Here is a 22,456-nt window from a genome sequence, read left to right on the forward strand (position 1 = left end):
ATTACCCGTTACGCCACAACGTAACATGAGTGAACAGCTGATAATAGTCTATTTATACATGTATTACGCAATTCATCATTACGTGATAAATATCGTATTAACCCTTCTAAAACCAAATTGATCAGTTAGCTCAGTCGCCTGAGCGTTGTGTTAACACATTATGTCGTGGGTTCGATTCCCACGCTGGTCGTCGGTGCGAGTCACTGTGTTTGGGGTTCACAGATAATACGTCCACCACACATCATGAGGCGACAACATCAATGCATCTGGTGATGTGCTGGAAACGACCCCAAAAGGCTGTGGCAGGGCCTTTTAGTGCTGAGGCAGGGAAAGCACATTTAACATCTTTTTTTAATTAATTAATTTTTTTTTAAATGTATTTGATCTCGTAAAATTTAGGTTTGGCGCCCTCATTCTCTTCGTTCGTTACGTATTTAGAATGAAATTTATTCATCGCAGGAGTACGAAGCGGTTTGGTATGCCGTGCATTGTTATGCAAATGAGTTTATACAGGTGTAGTGGGAAAGATAGTATTGTTAGTAATTCGCGAGCAACACGCCACACTGTTAAATTTTGACGTTACTACATTGCTAGCGAAATATCCGATTCATGCAAGATATTGTATTATAATATAAATAAACGTTTGGTAGTTGGCGTGTGTTGCCGCACCGTCCCAGAAAAAAATATGTTAGAAATCTTAATGAAATACAAACTTAGGCCTAATTGAATAAAATATTGTCATGCATTATTTAATATAATTTTATATATCATAACTACTGTAGCTAACATTGTACTAATTATACCAAATATCAGCTGGATAAATTACACTTCATGATAATAATGGAATATTAACCCAATCATACTTTTTGGTTAAAAATTAATATACAACATATAATAAGATGGTACATTGTTAGATGATAAATGTAATACCTGTAGTGTGTATTTTTTATTCGTAAATTTCCTTGTTTTGTGTTAAGTTAAGACCCCCATTCTTTGAATCATCGGAGAAGCCTACTATAGTATTAAATAGCTCGCAGTACAATATAAAAAGACACAAAAGGACAGAATCGTATTTCGATATTGTAATAACAAGATAATAATAATTATCTAGTAATTACGAGATGATGGCTGACTTTTTTTATTTTATTTGATTTGGTTGGCAGCTGAATACTGATCGTTTCTCTTCTGTGTAAAAAAAGTAAAAAGAGGCGTTCAAATTAATTATTTCTGCCTTCCCGTAGCCCGCCCTCTTTAGTTTGTAAATCACACAATCTTATCGTCGGCTTGTTGCATCACCAAATTTGTCATTACTCATAATTTATTTTTAGTTTAGAACATCCTAATGGTATTTAAGTAATTGTAATTTGGGTCTCATGGTTGCCAGTATTTTTTGGTATTGTTGAGGTAAGATCCGTTTCGAATAAATGGCTAGAAGAAGAAGACCTAGGACTAGCTACTACTAGCCTAGCTAGGCCTAGCTAGCTAGGCTCACCACCAGCCTCTTTTTGCGGTGCGCGCCCCTCTTGCACTAGCCTACTCATTTAGAGTGGTGTGCGATAGGCCTAGCGATATAGAGGCTAGCCTAGGCTACCGTCGTATTGCAGTGCCAGTGGGCCAGGCCTAGCTAGACTAGACGATCGGGGATCACGTAGGATCGAGCCCATTCTTGTAAGACGATCGGGCCCAACAAGGTTCTAATATTATTTAATAATATGATACCGAGATCTGACTATATTTATTAATACCATCATGATGATTAAATTAAAATTAAACAGTGCGCACGTTACTTTCTAGTAGGTCTAGCCGAGGCCTACTACAATACAGTTAGGCCTAGTACTATGCTCGCAATGCCATTGACGCAGTGTTTTTCTACACTTTTTAGATCATTATTCTGAAAATAAATTTATTATGAAAATATTATTTTGAGTGAATATATTTAACTATTTTTTATAAGATCAAGTATTTATCAATATCAAGATCAAGTTATTGCCATTTCACTCAACCAAACATGCAGTCCGTGGCATAAGCTTGTACTTTTTAATGAAACTTACACAGAGGGTACGCGATAACCAGAGATGGTGTTTGTACGTTATAAATAAGGGATCTTCAGAATTTATTGTAGAGATCATTTCTTTGATGTTGTGTCAGTTTGCTAGTTATTGCCTTTTATTTTTCTAATGATACTAAATGTTTTACTAAATACTAAAAATATTTTGTTTTTCTTTAGACAATAAAAAATGGATGTGATAGAGACTTATGGATTATTATGTGCATCTCATTCATTTGAAGTGATCATAACTACCTTGACTCTTGCTATTTACCTGTTGTCTGTAAACCTAGGCCTTGAAATCACACCACCATGCAGCTCAAGCATTCCTTGCTTTAATGCAACAAAGGTAAAAACCAGATATTGTAACCCTGAAATAATTGTAGCCCACCCCTATTGTGTCCTGTTGCCCAATACCGTAAAATCTCAAAAAGAAGCCTATCTGGGGGAAAAAGCCCCTGCCCCCTCCAACCCTCTGTTGGCAAAAGTGATCTCGTATCTAGAAGCCCATCTTGAAAACAAGCCCACCCAAGAGTCCTAATAAGAAGTCCATGAGCTTCTTATCGAGGTTTTACAGTATTGTGTTGATGGACAGTAAGCGGAAAAGCAAACAAAACAGCTATCCCCTATCAGTAGTAAACGCACATGTACTGGAAAGCTCTTCTTAAGTTGTAGTACTGTATTTTGCATACTCCATACTTCTAAAAATGATTAGCAATATGAAACCTTAAGTTTGAAATTAAAGTTTAATGCTCGCGAAAGTCTCTCATTTTACAGTAATACCAACACCAATCAAATCATGATAATGTTAAGTACAATTATTTTTTTTCGCTAGGATGAGGCAGTTTTTGGTGATATATTGATGACCTTTGCAAGGTCACTAGCTGTTTGTTACATTTACTTCCAGTTTCGAAACTTAAAAAAGAGACATTCCAAGTATGTCATTGGTAAGTTTTATAGATACATACCTTTCTCAATAACTACATTCTTATGCCTTAGAATTCCAAGTGCTCTATCGTTTTTCTAGATTAGTTTTCTAGATGTTCAAGTGAAACAGCTAGCAACTACTGTATTATTTTTAATTTTCAATAACTGCAATGACAGTAAAGTTAAAGATTATAATTATTTAATTGTTTTTTTTCGTTATAGGTGTTGCAGCTCTCTTTACTGGCTTGTGTGCGTTTATATTTGCCAGTGTTGCTGTACACGTCTTTAACAAAGATCTTGTAAATATTCCGTAAGTATACATTGAATTTGCCAAATTTGAATTGAAATATTTGATTTATACTGGGTGACCTCTGGGTGACCTCTTCAGTCAAAGACTGATCTCCCAGAGGCCCCAGTTGTGACCAGTGGCTGTGATGTACTAGTACATCAGGATAACCCCTACTTGTCTCAAAAGATGTACTAGGTTCTTTAAAATGAGATGAATGTGTACACATTATACAGTTATTATTATCTGAGAAGACTCAATGTGTAAAAAACTTGTTGCTTCTCATGTATGTCATATTTGTAGCTTAAAAATAAAAAGAGTATGAAAATTGTGCTTTGGATAATTTTATTTTTTATTTTCAGAGATGTTTTACCAGTTTTTCTTTTAATGGTTGATCTTTCCAAATCAAGTCAGTTGACCAGTTTTGCCGTTGCAGCAGATAATGAGGTGAACAATCTTAAAATTTGTCCAAAATATCCAAACTTATTGAATCATCAAGCTATTTCGATTAAGCCGTGGGCTATGCTCACGCTAAGATTAATTGTACACACATACAATACACTGACATTAAAATCATCTTTATATTAACTCTTTAAATTGATTTAAAAATATTATATTTGCAAATGTTTTTGTGTAATACAAAAGAGCTTATAAGCACAACTGTACACAAACAGCTTTTTAACAATATTTTTTTTATTTTTTGGTTTCAGGTAAAACTTGCAGAGAGCATAGCTCATGGTCTGAAAACAATGGCACCATCAGTGACTTTAGATGCAGTTGTCATGGCCTTGGCTTTTTCTCTAGGTTCACAGTCGGGTAAGATGGAGTACATAATATTTATTATTCTGTGGCTTGCTCAAGTAATTGGAATGAAAAGAAGGTGCATTAAACTTTTGGTTTTTCAGGTGTACATCAGTTGGAGTTGATGTGTTCCTTTGCATTCATTGCTATTATAACCAACTATGTTGTCTTCATGACTGTCTTCCCAGCATGCCTTTCACTTGTACTTGAGGTTAGTATAACTGGATTGAACATGTCATTAGAAAAGAAAATGAAGATCCTACAAAAATACGTACTTTCTACACAGAATAAAAAACGAAATGGAAGATACCATCAGTATTTGATTTATTTAATTTTTATGTGAATCATATTTTAAAAGGGTGATCCATCCAGCAATTGGTGATCATTTGGGACCCTCAGAACAGATACAATTTCACAATATAAAACAATAGCAGTAAAGAAAAAAAAAAGTCTATACATAAATAAATTACATGAGAATTAAAAATGTGAATAAGAAAATTTGGAATATAGTAAACAACTGATATGTTAAATTACTGATAAAGTTGTGCAAACAAGTCAAATTGGTAGATGCAACTACATCAGGGCCAGCTTCACTAGAAGAGTCCCGACATAGTATATTACTAACTGTCAAATTGGTAGATGCAACTACATCAGGGCCAGCTTCACTAGAAGAGTCCTGACATAGTATATTACTGACTGTCAAATTGGTAGATGCAACTACATCAGGGCCAGCGCACTAGAAGAGTCCCGACATAGTATATTACTGACTGTCAAATTGGTAGATGCAACTACATCAGGGCCAGCTTCACAAGAAGAGTCCTGACCTAATATATTACTTAATTTATTTTTGTCAAACTAGTTTGATAGTGTAGACTGAGCTTTACTTTTTGTTTTCAATCACTAGCTTTGTAATCATGGGGTAAGTGGATATCCTGTATGGAAACAAGGCAAATCATCAGAGTCATTAGAAGAACAGCAACCAAGTACAGCTAATCCTGTACTACAGAAGGTCAAACTAGTTATGGTGAGTACATCACCTTACCTGGTAAGCTAATCCTGTACTACAGAAGTTTAACTAGTTACGGTTAGTACATCACCTTACCTGGTACAGCTAATCCTGTACTACAGAAGGTTAAACTAGTTAGGTGAGTACATCGCTTTACCTGGTACAGCTAATCCTGTACTACAGAAGGTTAAACTAGTTATGGTGAGTACATCACCTTACCTGGTACAGCTATTCCTGTACTACAGAAGGTTAAACTAGTTATGGTGAGTACATCACCTTACCTGGTACAGCTAATCCTGTACTACAGAAGGTCAAACTAGTTATGGTGAGTACATCACCTTACCTGGTACAGCTATTCCTGTACTACAGAAGGTTAAACTAGTTATGGTGAGTACATCACCTTACCTGGTACAGCTAATCCTGTACTACAGAAGGTCAAACTAGTTATGGTGAGCACATCACCTTACCTGGTACAGCTAATCCTGTACTACAGAAGGTCAAACTAGTTATGGTGAGTACATCACCTTACCTGGTACAGCTAATCCTGTACTACATAAGGTCAAACTAGTTATGGTGAGTACATCACCTTACCTGGTACAGCTAATCCTGTACTACAGAAGGTCAAACTAGTTATGGTGAGTACATCACCTTACCTGGTACAGCTATTCCTGTACTACAGAAGGTTAAACTAGTTATTGTGAGTACATCACCTTACCTGGTACAGCTAATCCTGTACTACAGAAGGTCAAACTAGTTATGGTGAGTACATCACCTTACCTGGTAAGCTAATCCTGTACTACAGAAGGTTAAACTAGTTATGGTGAGTACATCACCTTACCTGGTACAGCTAATCTGTACTACAGAAGGTCAAACTAGTTATGGTGAGTACATCACCTCACCTGGCACAGCTAATCCTGTACTACAGAAGGTTAAACTAGTTATGGTGAGTACATCACCTTACCTGGTACAGCTAATCCTGTACTACAGAAGGTTAAACTAGTTATGGTGAGTACATCACCTTACCTGGTACAGCTAATCCTGTACTACATAAGGTCAAACTAGTTATGGTGAGTACATCACCTTACCTGGTACAGCTAATCCTGTACTACAAAAGCTCAAACTAGTTATGGTGAGTACATCACCTTACCTGGTACAGCTATTCCTGTACTACAGAAGGTTAAACTAGTTATGGTGAGTACATCACCTTACCTGGTACAGCTAATCCTGTACTACATAAGGTCAAACTAGTTATGGTGAGTACATCACCTTACCTGGTAAGCTAATCCTGTACTACAGAAGGTTAAACTAGTTATGGTGAGTACATCATCTTACCTGGTACAGCTAATCTGTACTACAGAAGGTCAAACTAGTTATGGTGAGTACATCACCTTACCTGGCACAGCTAATCCTGTACTACAGAAGGTTAAACTAGTTATGGTGAGTACATCACCTTACCTGGTACAGCTAATCCTGTACTACAGAAGGTTAAACTAGTTATGGTGAGTACATCACCTTACCTGGTACAGCTAATCCTGTACTACAGAAGGTTAAACTAGTTATGGTGAGTACATCACCTTACCTGGTACAGCTAATCCTGTACTACAGAAGGTTAAACTAGTTATGGTGAGTACATCACCTTACCTGGTAAGCTAATCCTGTACTACAGAAGGTTAAACTAGTTATGGTGAGTACATCACCTTACCTGGTAAGCTAATCCTGTACTACAGAAGGTTAAACTAGTTATGGTGAGTACATCACCTTACCTGGTACAGCTAATCCTGTACTACAGAAGGTCAAACTAGTTATGGTGAGTACATCACTTTACCTGGTACAGCTAATCCTGTACTACAGAAGGTTAAACTAGTTATGGTGAGTACATCACCTTACCTGGTACAGCTAATCCTGTACTACAGAAGGTCAAACTAGTTATGGTGAGTACATCACCTTACCTGGTACAGCTAATACTGTTGTTACACAAAGAAAATAATAATTTCTAAATTCTTGTTCTTCCCTCTTTATGAAATGACAAATGAATAACAAATAAGTTAAAATGAATTTTTATTTATTTAAATTAGTCTTTTGGGCTTGTGGTTGTACATGCACATCGCTTCACATCTGATGATGTCATAGAAGATAGAAACAACCAGACATTGCTGGTGCCTTCTGGTGATGACACTGTTGAAATGACGCATCAAATACCTTTATGGCAATTGTATATTATGAGGTAATATTTTATAAATACTGTAAATTACTGTATCCTATAATCTCTTTCTTCAAGTCTCCTTTCGTCTACCGCCCTGATCTGTAAAGTCTCTAATGTTCAACCAAGTACTGTCCAACACATACATTTGTTTTATTTCATAGGGCTGTTACTGTTAATGTGGAACAAGTATTTACCTGTGTGTTAGCTCTAGTTCTCATGGCTAAGTTCTTCTATATTGATGTGGCTGATAAAAAACGCACCAGGTTCACCAGTTATAATAGTGGTAAGAATTTAATTATTTAATTTAAAGATGTATTGTCCCCCAAAATCATGAAAAATGAAGATTAGTAAAAAAAGACTTTGAATAGTCCATTTCGCAGTTTTTTAAGTAATCACTTCCGTAGAAAAAAACACTTAAAAAAAAAATGATTCTTATGAATTAAATGAATACCATTTCCTAAAACTATATTCAATATTATACTAAATTTACATTTACAATATGCATTTCTTTCAGAACACTCTAACTGTGATCTTTATGACGGTATTGACCTATCGTCATTGCTACACAAACACAAAGATTTAACAGACATATCAACACAAACAACACCAAAAAGGAAAAGGATGTTTAGAATTGGTAGTGTGACATCTGAGAACTCATCTAGTAGTGAAGCAGAGCAGTCTGAAGAGGATGAACACAGTGCATGTCTTCCCAAGCAGCCGAGGTCATTAGAGGAATGTCTGAAAATCCTGAATAATCCAGATGTAAGTTAATTGTTTCTAAAAAATGTATTGTTACTTCTGTTACTCTCTCTTTTTTTTGTATTACTCTTTCCATGATTTGTTTCCATATTTTTCTGTTTTGGGCAGGATGGTTTGTTATTGTTAGTCTACATTTTTCCCTTTTAAATCTTTCTTTATTTGGTCTTCCATTGCATATATAATTTATTCAGAAATGCTACATATGCCTAGATGAAATTAATGTCCAACTCTTCGTCAATTTACAAGAGGTCCGTTTGGTTGTACCCTAATGAACTAAATAAAATTTGTGTTGGTTAAAGGAATAAAGAATTAAAAGTGTGCCACTTTTGAGTGTGTTTAGTTATTTTAGTTTTTTTAATTAAATTTGATTAGAATGTTCCAGATGAACTCAGTAACGAAGAGATAAAACAGCTTGTTCTGGCAAAGCACATTCAATCTTACAAAATGGAAGATATTTTGCAAGACCATGAACGAGGAGTGTTCATCCGTAGGGATATTCTGACAGACAAACTAAGCGATCATCTCTCATTGGAGCATCTTCCATTCAAAGGATATAACTATTCATTAGTGAGTACTACTTCCATCTTATTTATATAGAAGGCTCCCTTCATAATATTAAGCTCTGTCTACACTATCAAACTTTATGTAACAAAAATCATATTTAGAAATATCACTACCATATATTTGGGCACACTTTTTTGTCAAACTAGTTTGATAATGTAGATAGAGCTTAATTTTGTGTTTGCTTTTAACAGAATGCAAGTTATGTTCAAACAGCCTTACGTCTGAGGTACAGGCACGTCAAACATAAAATTATATGGATGTGTATGTTACTTCCGATGTGCGTCCACACGATTATTTTTTTGTTTTATTTTGATAAAATTTTAAATTGAAATAAATATTCTTTTATTGTTGTCAGGTACATGGAGCATGCTGTGAAAATGTAATTGGTTATGTCCCCTTACCTGTCGGCATTGCTGGACCAATCACAGTAGATGGTAAACAGTATATGGTTCCTATGGCAACCACTGAAGGCACGCTTGTAGCTAGTACAAACCGAGGGTGTAGAGCCTTAAAGGTAAGATAAATATACTGATTTTTCTTGTTATTTACTCATATTTACCTTTGGAAGTTAATTTACTATTGCATAGCGGAACATCAAATGATGTACAGTTAACATACTGGTTGTGATCGCTTCTACAATTGGCACTAGGCAGGGTTTTGCAGATGAAAACAGCTTTTTTCAATCTAAGGCCTGCCTAGTTCTTTGTCAAAGCTGAAACTAAGGTAATAATACTGATTTTTCTTGTTATTTACTCATATTTACCTTTGGAAGTTACTTTACTATTGCATAGCGGAACATCAAATGATGTACAGTTAACATACTGGTTGTGATCGCTTCCACAATTGGCACTAGGCAGGGTTTTGCAGATGAAAACAGCTTTTGTTATGTTTTATCTTAGGAGTCTGGAGGTGTGACTACTGTAGTGTATAGAGATGGCATGACGAGAGCACCAGTATTACAGCTTCCCTCCATACAACATGTTGCGTAAGTCATTATCATTTTAACAAGTCAACACCACCAAGAGACTGTAAAAGCGTTGTATCAATCTCACGCTTTACAAGCTAATCAGTGTTCAGATTCTGGCATTCCCCACACTAGTTTTTAGATTGAATAAATGTGTGAATGCCTTCTAGGCCTAAGTAGACAGGATTGCAGTCCCTATGTTTTAATACAAGGTGCATTATATTTGTTTAAAAAATAATGATAATTAGTTGATACTGTAGTTTGTAGCCTAGTTTTGTATTTGGTAGGTCTTGGCCTTATTCCAATTTTTTTTAAACCTAGTAAATTGTTAATTATTTATTAGACATTATTTTTGTATTTAACAGCAAAGTTAAGAAATGGATAGACAATTGTGACAATTTCCAACAACTGAAGCAAGCGTTTGATTCAAGCAGTCGTTTTGCCAAGCTAACATCAATCCAGCCGTCAATAGCTGGACGCAACATATACCTGCGATTTGTATCCACTACTGGTGATGCTATGGGTATGAATATGGTCTCTAAGGTACTGCTTTACTTTAGTTGTCTGCATTTCACAAACAAATTAATCTTTACACAGGAATGAAAATTTGTAAAATCTTGTTTAAAAGTTAGTTCCAGAACCTAAGAAATATAAATAGTAATTATCTTTTATTACAAAGATCACCTATAATTTGTCAAAGTGACGTGATAGTTATATATTATTATATGATATTTTATGAATGTCCAGATGCTTTATATTCAAGTGTGTACTAATAGTATTTTATATTCAGGGAACAGAGAAATCATTGAAATTACTACAAGAGAATTTTCCTGAGCTAGAAGTCCTCAGCCTTAGTGGCAATCTGTGCACTGATAAGAAACCTGCAGCTGTTAACTGGATTGAGGGAAGAGGAAAATCTGTTACTTGTGAAGCTATTATTCCAGGAGATGTTGTCAAAAAGGTACATTTAATACACTTACTTTTCGAAAACATCCAGATAACCAACATTTACTTAAAACTAGGTATTCAAATGCAAGCACACAGCAGATGAGTATCATTTTTGAATAACAAAATTTGAATAAGGGAGCCTGTATTATGAGACATCAACGCAATGTTTTGTAGTTAGGAATATTCCATTATTCTTTAAATCTTACAGTTTTCTCTAAATTTAAAACTGGACTGTCAAGCAATAAAAAGCCGTTTTTTCTGGGAACCAGACTTAATTCTGATTAATGTTACTAAACATTTGTTTAATCCAGATATTTTTTTAGCAAAAAAACCTAAAGCATGTTTTATTCTTATGATAGATTCTGAAAACATCTACATCAGCACTTGTGGATCTTAACACCAAAAAGAACCTGATAGGATCAGCCCTTGCTGGCACTCTTGGTGGTTGTAATGCACATGCTGCTAATGTTGTAACTGCTATCTTTGTAGCAACAGGACAGGTAATGTTAAATGTTTTATAGTTAAAATTTAACATAATTTAGCAGGTGATAGCAGTCTGCATAAATTGAACATCCAACAAGATTCATTAAAGAAAATAATAAAGAAATAAACCAATTGTACACATTTGATCAACTTGGTGGACTTTTTATGGCAAATAACATGCATGCAATATGTGATAATGTTTAGTTTATGGAACCCAACTAATATTAATTTAAGCTCTTTAAAAAAACTGATGATAAATATTTGAAAGGTAATTAGGGGTGGTACTTTAACATTAATAACAATTCAAATATTGTGGTTGGATGGCTTTTATTCTCACTTCCGTATCTACTACACATTATTCCGCTAGTACTCCCTCCATGGTCTCTCTCTTTTGGACGTTATGTCTTGCAGGAGGGTTACAGTACCTGTCAAATAGGGACCAACTATACTGTATAGAATTGAATAAATAATATACAATTTTGTTTATAAACACTACAGGATGTTGCTCAAAACATCGCAAGTTCCAACTGTTTAACAATGATGGAGAGTACAGGTAAGAATGGAGAAGATTTGTACATGAGCTGTACCATGCCATCAATTGAAGTGGGTACAATTGGAGGAGGTACTGTACTACCAGCCCAACAGGCATGTCTTCAGGTGAGTCAGTGCGCACATTGTATAGCATTAAATGATTGCTTGCTTTGATATCAAGTACATCTTTTTACTAAATCTAAAGACGTGGTTCGTGCTTTAAGATAGAATTGTTTTGATATTTGTTTTTTTGTTGATGTTTTAACTTTGTATGGGACAAGCACCATTATTTCCACTTGTTGTATGGAGAAAATAAAGTTATCTTATCTTTTCAGTTTACAAATAATTCTAATGATCTATTCTTTCAGATGCTAGGTGTGAAAGGGCCATGTATAATTAAGCCAGGCCGCAATGCCTCTAAGCTGGCTAGCATTGTGTGTAGTACAGTGCTAGCTGGTGAGCTCTCACTCATGTCAGCACTAGCAGCAGGCCATCTTGTCAAAAGTCATATGAAACATAATAGGTATGAATGACATTTGTCATTTATCTGTCAATATATAATGTAATGGAGCTGTAGCTTGGTGGTTTGTGTGCTTGCCCTTTAATCTCAAGAACTAGGGTTCAATCCTGACCTGGTGCTAGGGTTCAATCCTGACCTGGTGCCAGGGTTGTAACTCTTTCAACTCCACTCCCTAAGCCTCAAATTAGACTTAGTTTATAAGCATGATAAATTATGAAATAGTTTATCCATCCTGTAATTGGCGAGTTACTTGCTGTTGGATACGTATGAAATAAAATTGTTAAAAAAATTGCCAAAAATTGTGTCATCAAATAATACAAAAAGCAACAGTGTTTGTTAATAAATAATCTAATTTTTTTCCAAAATATTTTTTAATTTTTAGATCATCACAAAATATTACTAGTGGTAACGAAACAACAGATAATTTAAATCTGGCAAATAATGTGAAAACAGAAATAATTATGACTGGCACAAACCAAGAGGAGAAGATAGAAAATGAGGGTGGTGTTAGGTGATGTTGTACCACTCACTAACCAGAAGAAGATCACTTATATCGTTGAATGCAATTGTCAATTCCATGTGATACGAAATCAACCAATCAAATAGCAAGGATATGTGACAATGACAATATTATTTTATGTGATTTGTGCAATTACTCATTATTTTTAGAAAGATATTCCTAACAAACCAGCAAGAAATTACTGAAATAAGTAATGTATGAACGGTTAAAAAGTTCTGTGAGACGGTTTAAGGCCGACTTGGATTGAATTCATGTAGCTTCATACCATTTTTTAACTCTTCACTTTTTTCAAGATTTTTAATTACCAATACCTTTGATACTGTATAACAGTAGTATTATTGATTTTAAATTAAAGGTGCTCTTAGTTTGTTTGGTAATTTATATCTTGTGTTTCAAATCTGATATAAAATAATTAGACGAATAAAATGCTTGTATACAAATAAAAATTATGAAGCAGTTTTTATAATGTTGTCTGTAATTTACGGTTACATAAAGCAGAAAAATTCATTTTTGTTCAACGGTGAGTGAGCAAGCACATAGGACAAGTTACGACTGTTCTAATATTTTCATCTTTCACTTATTTTAATATTATTTAATTATCGTGTTAAATCCAATACAGTTTAGCAACAACTGCTTTTGAGAATTGAATTTGGGACTTTTATGTAAGGTCTAGTCCATGCCAGCTTATATAATATACAGTATACACAGTATACATATAGTGTAGCATAGGTGAAATTACAGGACCCGTGGAATGCGCTATAGGTTTTTGTTAATTAGTATAACATAATGTATTGTATATGGTACATTTTTCAGTTCCTAAAAAAAAAATATAATTGTTATCCCCTTAGACGTATATTTTTTCTTTTTTCATAGCTGCTTTCAATAGTAATATAATATATAGGCCTTTCGCCAAGCAATTTTATTTAAGCTCCTCCCCCTCCTCCTGCTTATGTTAATGATGTAGTCTGTACGATATGATTATGAGCAATCTGAGGGTTTCCATTTCATTATACTGTATATCATATTTTAAAATCATCGATGAGCTAAAATTTAGAATTATTAATTCGAATAGCCTACGACGTGCGACAGGAAAAATAAAAATATTAATATAGGCCTAGTCGTCGATCATTATTATTTGCAATGTTCGGATGATGTTGACAATTTTGAGAAATGGAACAATCTATTTAATTTAAGGTTATTCAGAACGAACCGCGGCCTGAGTGATCTGTATTTATTCAAAACTCTACATATTTTTGTTCATAAGAATATTATAATTACTATTATATGAAAACAGAACTATAAAGTTAAAAAATAGTTTTAGATTTAGAAGATTGTTTGATTGTAATTAATGTTAAGCCTAACCCTTTTATACATATTGGAAGTGTCCGAAGCTATCGATTGATACAGGTTGTTTTGATCGTCTGTGTGTGGTGGTATGTGACGTACTGCAGCAGCATCAACAATTCAACTTACTAGAGGCTAGAGACAGCAGCAATATTCGTGAAATCTGCTGTACAGATGACGTTGGCTGCATTCAAAAAGCATTGTAGTTCACAAAAATAATAATATTGCGTTGGATATTTATGTGGGAATATCATAGAGTGCTGAATCATCGGCATTTGAGGTTTACGAACGACTTTTTAAACAAACCATCTGTCATCCTGCCGTCTAAAATAATGCTCTTTTCTCATGTGATGTGGTGACGGGAAGAGCAGGGTAAACCGGAAGAAGCACACACTGAACAACTGTGCTCCGTGGCTGTGTGTTAGGCCTAGTGTGTGGTGGAGAGAATACGCTAAAGCCGGCCATTTCATATTTACTTACTATAACGAAATACGTGTGTTTTGTAGGATTTCGTGTATTGTATAGCGAGGTTACTGTTACGTAACATATTACTACTAACACTAACAGATACATATCGACAAGTGAGCGTTGTTGTGTTGGGGGTGGTGGTGTGTTTTCTGTGTTTATTTTTATAGGCTCGCTCTCATCTCATCCCACATGTTGACAAAATGGAGTTTATCCTACTAGGCTAGGCCTAGCCTAGCCTGTGCTACTGCTAGCAGACTTACTTTGAACTTCTGCCTTACCCAGGTTTACCTGTCTGATTTATATTTGATGTTCATCTAGCCTAGGCCTACTATTATCTAGGATAGAAGTCATCATGATTTATATAATCTTGAAAAATAGACCATCATGGCTAATGTTATTTATATTTTTGATGACAACAATGATGATAAGTTTGGAATGTCATGCACAACAAGGAAGAGCACCTTCAGAAATTAATAGAACGAGAGATGAAGTTGGTAAGAAAACATGCTACTAGTACTACTACTAGGCCTACACTTGTTCGTATTTAGTAAAGTATTTATAAAGTTATCTTGTATTGTATGTAATTGTCTGATCTCATCTTCAGATCTTTTTTTTATTGTATTATTGGTTATCCACACTTAATGAGAATTGTGATTGTATTTTTTTCAATTTTTTTTTTTCCAACCATATTCTTGCTTATTTCTATGTCAATTTCGTTCGTCATCTTTCTCTGACTTTATTAACATTTTGTATACCTGTACATACACAGTTGTGCACCTGACTTTTTTTAATGATATCAAGATTTCGCAGCGTGACTTGTGTGCGATTTTATGAAATTCTATTATGATGAATAATTCTGCGCAGGGAAGCGTAACCAACAGAAATAACATAGCGCGACGAGCATATTTTTGGAGGTCAAGGTACCTAAGATTAAGAATTGAAGTTCCTTACTTAATGATACGGACAGTCTTGTGGACAAACTTTTTTACTTTACAATATTCTTAAAAGATTAGCTTGCATCAATGTATGGTTTAAAATGTGACAAATTTATGTGATCGCCTAAAATCCAATGGAAAAAAGATGAAGGTAAAACACAGGGTATTAGCATAGGCACCGCAATAAAACGGTGTCTACAGTGTGCTTATTCTTTAACACACTGTCTTTTTTATAAAATAGGTTTGATCGTTTTGTAGACATAAAATAATTTTTACTGTTTTGTTTGATAGTAAATTTTAAAATTAGCAGATTTTGTGATTGAATTCCAATTAATATTCCCAATTTATTCTGTATGTTGATTTGAATGTTTTTGAACTAAATATTTAAGAGCCAAAAATAAGCAAGAATGTTCGGCTTGTTTTCCAAACATTGCAGCTATACCAAAATATTATTTGACCTTTGTGTGCAGTGGGGGATCTGGGGTCATGTATTGAACTCACACCACTCAAGTGATCTATATCCAATTGTAAACAAGTTCAGAGTATACAGTACTTACAGGAGTGATTGCAAATTTACTGTTGTCAGAATTAATAAACAGTTTCCAACTGTGAAGTTAAGTTAACCAAAAAATACTATAAAGAGGAGTATTTAATACTTTTATGAAGTAAATACAGGCTGCAGTTGATAAAATAATAAATAATAAAATGTGTGAAAAAACAAGGTCGTATTTCTGTTGCAACATGGTAACAGTAACACCTAATAATATTGGAGTGTATTTTGCCCCACCTTTACCAAGTTAACTAATTTCTAACTAAAATACAGAAGATGCTCCAAGTTGATCAGTACATCAATTTGTCATTTTGGTTGGTGGTCATGACAAATGATGACTGAATTATTCCAAAGTTTTGAATAATTTATGGGCATGTTGGAAGTTATATAAATAAATTATGAGGTTATTGTAGGAGTGTTGTGGTGCTCTTGGATAGTGGGTAATGTTTGTGAGGTGTGTCATGTGGTGCCTTTCAAGGTTTAAAGTAGGATAGGAATGTGGGCAATAATACCAGACAATGCTGCCTCTCATGTTTATAGAGCAGAAGATGGAAACATCACTCGATCGGGAAGAATTGTCCGATTATGAATCTGAAAGGTAATCAATAGAATCAGGATAGGAAGCAGATATACTCATATATATTACAACCAATTTATTGAAGCACAATTTAGTGTTAAATTACAGTATTATATTTTTATAGTTATAGGTATTTATTCAGTATCTAAATTTAGAATTTATTTGCGTACAGTAGTATGTGTTTGCAATTATTTAAGAGCTGATTTTCATATATTTAATGAAATTGATATTTAAATTGGGTTCTTTTATTAGCATTTGCTTCTTAAATTTTGAAATTTTCATCACACAAAGAAAATAAAAAAAGTTGTCATTGTCATCTATCTTGTGAAAAAAAAACTTTTGCGATTAATTTTGACCAATCATTGAATTTGTGTGTGTTGGTGTGTGTTTTATATGCTCCTTTATTCACACACGTGTGGGATGTTTTCGATATTCACCGTCACAAACATATCATTATCAACACATTACGTCTTAAAATCTTTGAATAACTTTGACAGGAAGTGTTTAAAGCACAATACAGGAAACATTGAATTGATTATTGTCATTTACCTTGCCGTATTCAGTCTTGAATTATTATCCCAATACCACAAAAAAAAAAAAAAGCAAATCGGTTACTGTAATAAATTTGTTAAATCCGGTTGATTTTGTTAGGTCCTTTTTGCCATCCAATGGAGTCAAACTACTTTCACCAATTTGGTGAAGAGGACATTTTTTGGGTCAAATTGATCCCTTAATCGCTGCCAGCGACTTCGCGAACAAGCGTGAGCCTACTCTACAATAGTTGTACTACTTACTTATCATCAATAATGGCAATACATTTAAATATTCTAATGAGAAGACTTGGACTGAATTTGTAGTGTTAGTATTTTGAACAACAGCAGCTGCTGACTTATAAATCATAGTGATAGTGATCAGTGATACTGCTTGTTGTAGAAATAAAGTATCCAAAATATTGTCACTTAAAAGTAGACCACTCAATACTTATATTAATTGATAATAAAGTACTGTGTTTTTATTTCATATTTTCCCATATTATTTTATTCAAGTAATACTCAGTTGAAATTGAAAAGCCTCAAACAAAGGGTTTGTTGTTGGTCAATAGACAATGATACATGTTTATGTGTATTTTGTTGTGATTGTGTGAACTTTTTTAGATATTCAGTCCACAAAATCTGTACAGAAAAGATGTAAATAAAGAAACAAAGATTTATACAATAACAATAGGCTGCCACTAGATAAAACAAAAGTATCCTGCTAGAGTTATTAATGCCACACATAACAGATGTGTAACAATAATATGTGGCCTAGTTCAGAACCAAAAATATGTATGCCGCTTTATTCATAATGCGCCATAAGTCAGAACATACATACAGTACAGTACCCTTAGTTTTAAAAAGTGTATAAAAAGCCAAGACAAAACAGTTTGAATATTGATTTGGATAAAGCAATCAATATTCCTTGAGTGTATTCAACACAACACATCTCCCACTGTTAGAGCAGCAGCAGCATGTCAACATAAAGGGATTTCATTCAACTCAAGATATTCTGGATTAACAAACATCTGTTTTAAGGATTAGCCTAGATGAATATTGATAAGAAAGGCTAAAATGCCAACTGTTTTAAAATTAAGTACATGGCCTTAATTAGCACTCGGTATTAAATATTAATGTGCACATTAAATTGAAGAACATCTTTTTTTCTTTAATTGTTTATTTTTATGTGTATTGTATTGTAAGAAGTATTCAATATTTTCTTCAATCAATCCTTTTGAAACCGCCATATACCATGGAGTAATTAACTAATTATTAGTCCATGGATTATACTAAAAAAGTTTGTGTGTTACAGATGGACACACAAATTTTTATTTATTTAGCAATTTTAAATAATAAGAGGGCCTACATAAATTTGTGTTTCTGTATGTTGTTAATCAGATGGTTAAATGCATTTTTTTTGGAATTGTGTACTGTTTTACAGGATCATATAAAAACTGTTCCAGAAAGACCTTTTTAGCATGTGTAGTTGGTAAAGTAGTGTGAAGTACTGATTGGGAAAGGGCCTAAAAGGGGGACAACCCATCCCTCTTAGACATTTAAGAAGAAAAGTACACTAGACTTTGTTGTCAGTAGGTTATTCTTTCCTGGTTTGTTATACCACTAATCTTCATTGTCTGGTATTGTTCCTTCCACAAAATCAAACAGACTCTTGTGGTTAATGACTTATTACAGCTGTATTTACCCATTTGTTAGTTGTGCTGTACTTTTTATAATCATGCAGTTTTCATGAAATAAATATAAAGAATTATAAAAATGTATTGTAATGCGCTTTATAATAGTATCGTTTCAAAGTACTGACTTTTCAATGAGAGAAAACTTTAGTAAGACAATTCGAGACACTTGCTATATGTTACAGTGGATACGGAGCTCAAAATGATGCTCTTGCCTTCAATACAGTATGTATTGTACAGTAGTGATAGTGTAGTGATTTTTGTAAACATTTTAAACTTTTTACAATTTTACATATTTTTATAACTTGTCTTATTTGTGCTATCCCCTTTTTTATTGCTTGTCATTTACATTGTGTGCTGAATTGTTCAACCTTTGACTGCCTTCAGTTTGTGTTTTTATATGAATAAATATACCTGAATATATTATAAATACAAATTAAATTAGTACTACCTGTTTTATTTCAGCATGTACGTCCATAAATGTGAGGAATGATATATCGTATTTGGCTCGGTTTATCAATTGTACTGTAGTTGAAGGCTATGTGCAGATTGTACTCATGGAAGATAATAGAGAGGAAGATGTTGACATCTACACACTTCCAAATCTCATTGAAATTACCGATTACCTGTTATTGTATCGAGTGACAAAATTAAAAACACTTTCTAAACTGTTTCCTAACCTGGCAGTTATCAACGGACAGAATTTACTGTATCATTACTCTTTGATTATTTTTGATATGTTTGATTTGGAAGAGGTTGGACTACAGAGTTTAGTAAATATAAAACGTGGTGCCGTACGTATAGAAAAGAACCCAGTACTTTGTTACATTGACACGATTGAGTGGAGTCTGATCAGCGAGGAACACAAGGAGAACAGCTTTTTTGGCTTCAACAAAGACCAAGGATTATGTTTTAATAACTGTCCAGATCCAGCTGGAACATGTTCAAGGACGTTGGCTAATGGACAGACCAAGCAACTCTGCTGGAATGATGAAAGTTGTCAGAAAGGTAGGCATCTTTTAATTCCAAACTTATGAATGAAAAAGGTTTATAGCAAATAACTTGATTTCGCAAGGAACTTCATTGCACAATGCATGATGGGAAGCGTTTGGGTGGGAAATGTCATGACACGCACACACAAACAACAAATCACGTCCATATGTCCAAAATCCTTCCCACCATGCATCGCAAAAGCTCTATTTGCGATACCTTATGAAGGAATATGCTGCGTCCTCGGCATTTATTATTCAGATGCATTTTTGTACAGTAAAAATGTGTTTTTTGTACATTACTGTACATCCTCAACAATTAAACATCAAACGCATGAAAGTCAATCAAAATAACAAGCATTCACAAATTAATAATGCAATATTGGTTTTTAAACATTGAAACCAAATTTAAATACATCAAATTATTCATACAGTATCATTTAGTATTAAATTATATACCTTTCAATTTCATATAATAAAAAATATTTTGTTTAAATAATATAAAAAATCTAACTTGAATCAGTAGTGCATGATGTTCTAAGAATAAAAGTAAATTTTGTTCGAAAAAAAATGTTACAATTCACAGATGTCAAGATTTACAGTTTTTTTTTGACATTTATTATAAGATAATAAATAAATTTGACATTCAAACATTAGTTTTGTTATGTATGTGATTTAAGTGTTTTCCAAGAACAAGAGAACCCTGATGTCACACAGTAATCACTCTGTTCTTGGTATTCTTTGATTCTGATTCTAGAAACAAGCCAACAAGGCATGCAGTTGTGTTTCAAAGCCAGGTTCATAAATTATGAAGGGAGAATAAAACTGGGTCAAAGTTCAAATCCTTATCTTTTACTGTATAATTTAACATTACACAGTTAATTTTAAATACTCATCTTTACTGATTGATTCGACATTACACAGTTAATTTTAAATACTCATCTTTACTGATTGATTCGACATTACACAGTTAATTTTAAATACTCATCTTTACTGATTGATTCGACATTACACAGTTAATTTTAAATACTCATCTTTACTGATTGATTCGACATTACACAGTTAATTTTAAATCCTCATCTTTACTGATTGATTCGACATTACACAGTTAATTTTAAATCCTCATCTTTACTGATTGATTCGACATTACACAGTTAATTTTAAATTCTCGTCTTTTACTGTATGATTCAACATAGTTAATTAAAATCCTCATCTTTTACTGTATGATTCAACACACAGATTATTAACTTACATTTTTTACCGTTTAAAGATGAAAAAATATTGCAATAAGCGTATGTTATTTAAATTTTACATAAAATGCAGTTTTACATTAAATCGACAAAACATAGGGAATATGGCTTTAAAACTTTAAATATGGTCACATACCCTTTATAAACTATCATCAAGTATACTAACTTTAAATATGGTGACTACGATTTAGGCAAAACGGCACCTAAAAAATGAGAAAAGGGTACTGTATATTAACCATAAATATCAATTAATTTGGTAATAATACCATGAAACATGGTCATGCACCCTACAGTTGATAAACTCTAATATCAATAATGTTGGTGTGTATCATGCTTATCCCATGTGGTGTCTCACCATATTGGCAAAAATGACGCCAAAAACAGTAATTAATACTTCGAAAACGAAGGAAAATGAAACACAGTGAGATCATTCATAACTGAAGAAATATGGGGATTTACCTTTACAGTAGAAGACCACTGATTATGATTAATAAAACCAATCAACAAAATCATCTTGATTCTAATGAATAAGTCTGAAATATCATTGTTTTATTAATTAAATACCTTATCTTAGTCTTATTTACATCAGGGAGTTAAAAAAACACTGATATTTTATACACCGGTGCAACTTAATAATAATATTTATTGGTTATTCTCCTTTAAAATGGAGGAACACTCTCGTAACAAGAGGTTTGACCCATAAACTGTTTACAAAACATATTCATAGAGTATATACTGTGTATGGTTATTCTCAGCACATTCATAGAGTAGTTACAATATATCTATACTGTGTATGGTTATTCTCAGCATATTCATAGAGTAGTTACAATATATCTATACTGTGTATGGTTATTCTCAGCACATTCATAGAGTAGTTACAATATATCTATACTGGGTATGGTTATTCTCAGCATATTCATAGAGTAGTTACAATATATCTATACTGGGTATGGTTATTCTCAGCACATTCATAGAGTAGTTACAATATATCTATACTGTGTATGGTTATTCTCAGCACATTCATAGAGTAGTTACAATATATCTATACTGTGTATGGTTATTCTCAGCATATTCATAGAGTAGTTACAATATATCTATACTGTGTATGGTTATTCTCAGCACATTCATAGAGTAGTTACAATATATCTATACTGTGTATGGTTATTCTCAGCATATTCATAGAGTAGTTACAATATCTATACTGTGTATGGTTATTCTCAGCATATTCATAGAGTAGTTACAATATCTATACTGTGTATGGTTATTCTCAGCACATTCATAGAGTAGTTACAATATATCTATACTGTGTATGGTTATTCTCAGCACATTCATAGAGTAGTTACAATATATCTATACTGTGTATGGTTATTCTCAGCACATTCATAGAGTAGTTACAATATATCTATACTGTGTATGGTTATTCTCAGCACATTCATAGAGTAGTTACAATCTATACTGTGTATGGTTATTCTCAGCACATTCATAGAGTAGTTACAATATATCTACAGTATACTGTGTATGGTTATTCTCGCATTATTTATTCAAACATTATTTGAACAG

The 22,456-nt window shown here is 33.5% G+C and overlaps 2 protein-coding genes across 5 annotated transcripts in view; both read left to right on the forward strand.

Moving 5' to 3' along the window:
• The first annotated feature begins 1,326 nt into the window (after positions 1 to 1,326).
• On the forward strand, positions 1,327 to 13,005 carry LOC140063251 (3-hydroxy-3-methylglutaryl-coenzyme A reductase-like). Of its 2 annotated transcripts, XM_072109776.1 has the most exons (21): positions 1,327 to 1,404; positions 2,228 to 2,396; positions 2,883 to 2,994; positions 3,197 to 3,284; positions 3,623 to 3,707; positions 3,971 to 4,076; positions 4,166 to 4,272; positions 4,966 to 5,070; positions 5,254 to 5,268; positions 7,143 to 7,291; positions 7,432 to 7,553; positions 7,785 to 8,032; positions 8,402 to 8,596; positions 8,949 to 9,107; positions 9,493 to 9,578; positions 9,923 to 10,100; positions 10,348 to 10,518; positions 10,865 to 11,005; positions 11,487 to 11,645; positions 11,888 to 12,042; positions 12,422 to 13,005. In XM_072109776.1, the coding sequence occupies exons 2-21, from the start codon at positions 2,238 to 2,240 to the stop codon at positions 12,552 to 12,554; spliced, it is 2,673 nt and encodes an 890-aa protein (XP_071965877.1). In that variant the 5' UTR covers positions 1,327 to 1,404; positions 2,228 to 2,237; the 3' UTR covers positions 12,555 to 13,005. The 2 variants fall into 2 exon arrangements, with proteins under 2 accessions (XP_071965877.1, XP_071965876.1); XM_072109775.1 differs by lacking the exon at positions 5,254 to 5,268 and having other exon boundaries at positions 4,966 to 5,085.
• Positions 13,006 to 14,002: 997 nt separating this feature from the next.
• Positions 14,003 to 22,456, forward strand: part of LOC140063195 (insulin-like peptide receptor) — a 45,278-nt gene continuing 36,824 nt past the window's right edge. For all 3 annotated transcript variants that reach the window (XM_072109681.1, XM_072109682.1, XM_072109683.1), the window contains exons 1-2: positions 14,003 to 14,865; positions 19,123 to 19,665. In XM_072109681.1, coding sequence (XP_071965782.1) covers positions 14,724 to 14,865; positions 19,123 to 19,665 — 685 coding nt within the window. In that variant the 5' untranslated portion in view covers positions 14,003 to 14,723. The remainder of the gene's footprint in view (positions 14,866 to 19,122; positions 19,666 to 22,456) is intronic.

The sequence above is a fragment of the Antedon mediterranea genome, chromosome 11, assembly GCF_964355755.1.
Source record: "Antedon mediterranea chromosome 11, ecAntMedi1.1, whole genome shotgun sequence".
NCBI lineage: Eukaryota > Metazoa > Echinodermata > Crinoidea > Comatulida > Antedonidae > Antedon > Antedon mediterranea.

Coding starts and splice junctions, on each gene's coding strand:
- LOC140063251 (XM_072109775.1), top strand. CDS start 2,238: ATGGATGTGATAGAGACTTATGGATTATTATGTGCATCTCATTCATTT. Junction 4,077..4,165: donor TTCTCTAGGTTCACAGTCGG/GTAAGATGGAGT, acceptor TTGGTTTTTCAG/GTGTACATCAGTTGGAGTTG. Junction 11,646..11,887: donor CCCAACAGGCATGTCTTCAG/GTGAGTCAGTGC, acceptor CTATTCTTTCAG/ATGCTAGGTGTGAAAGGGCC.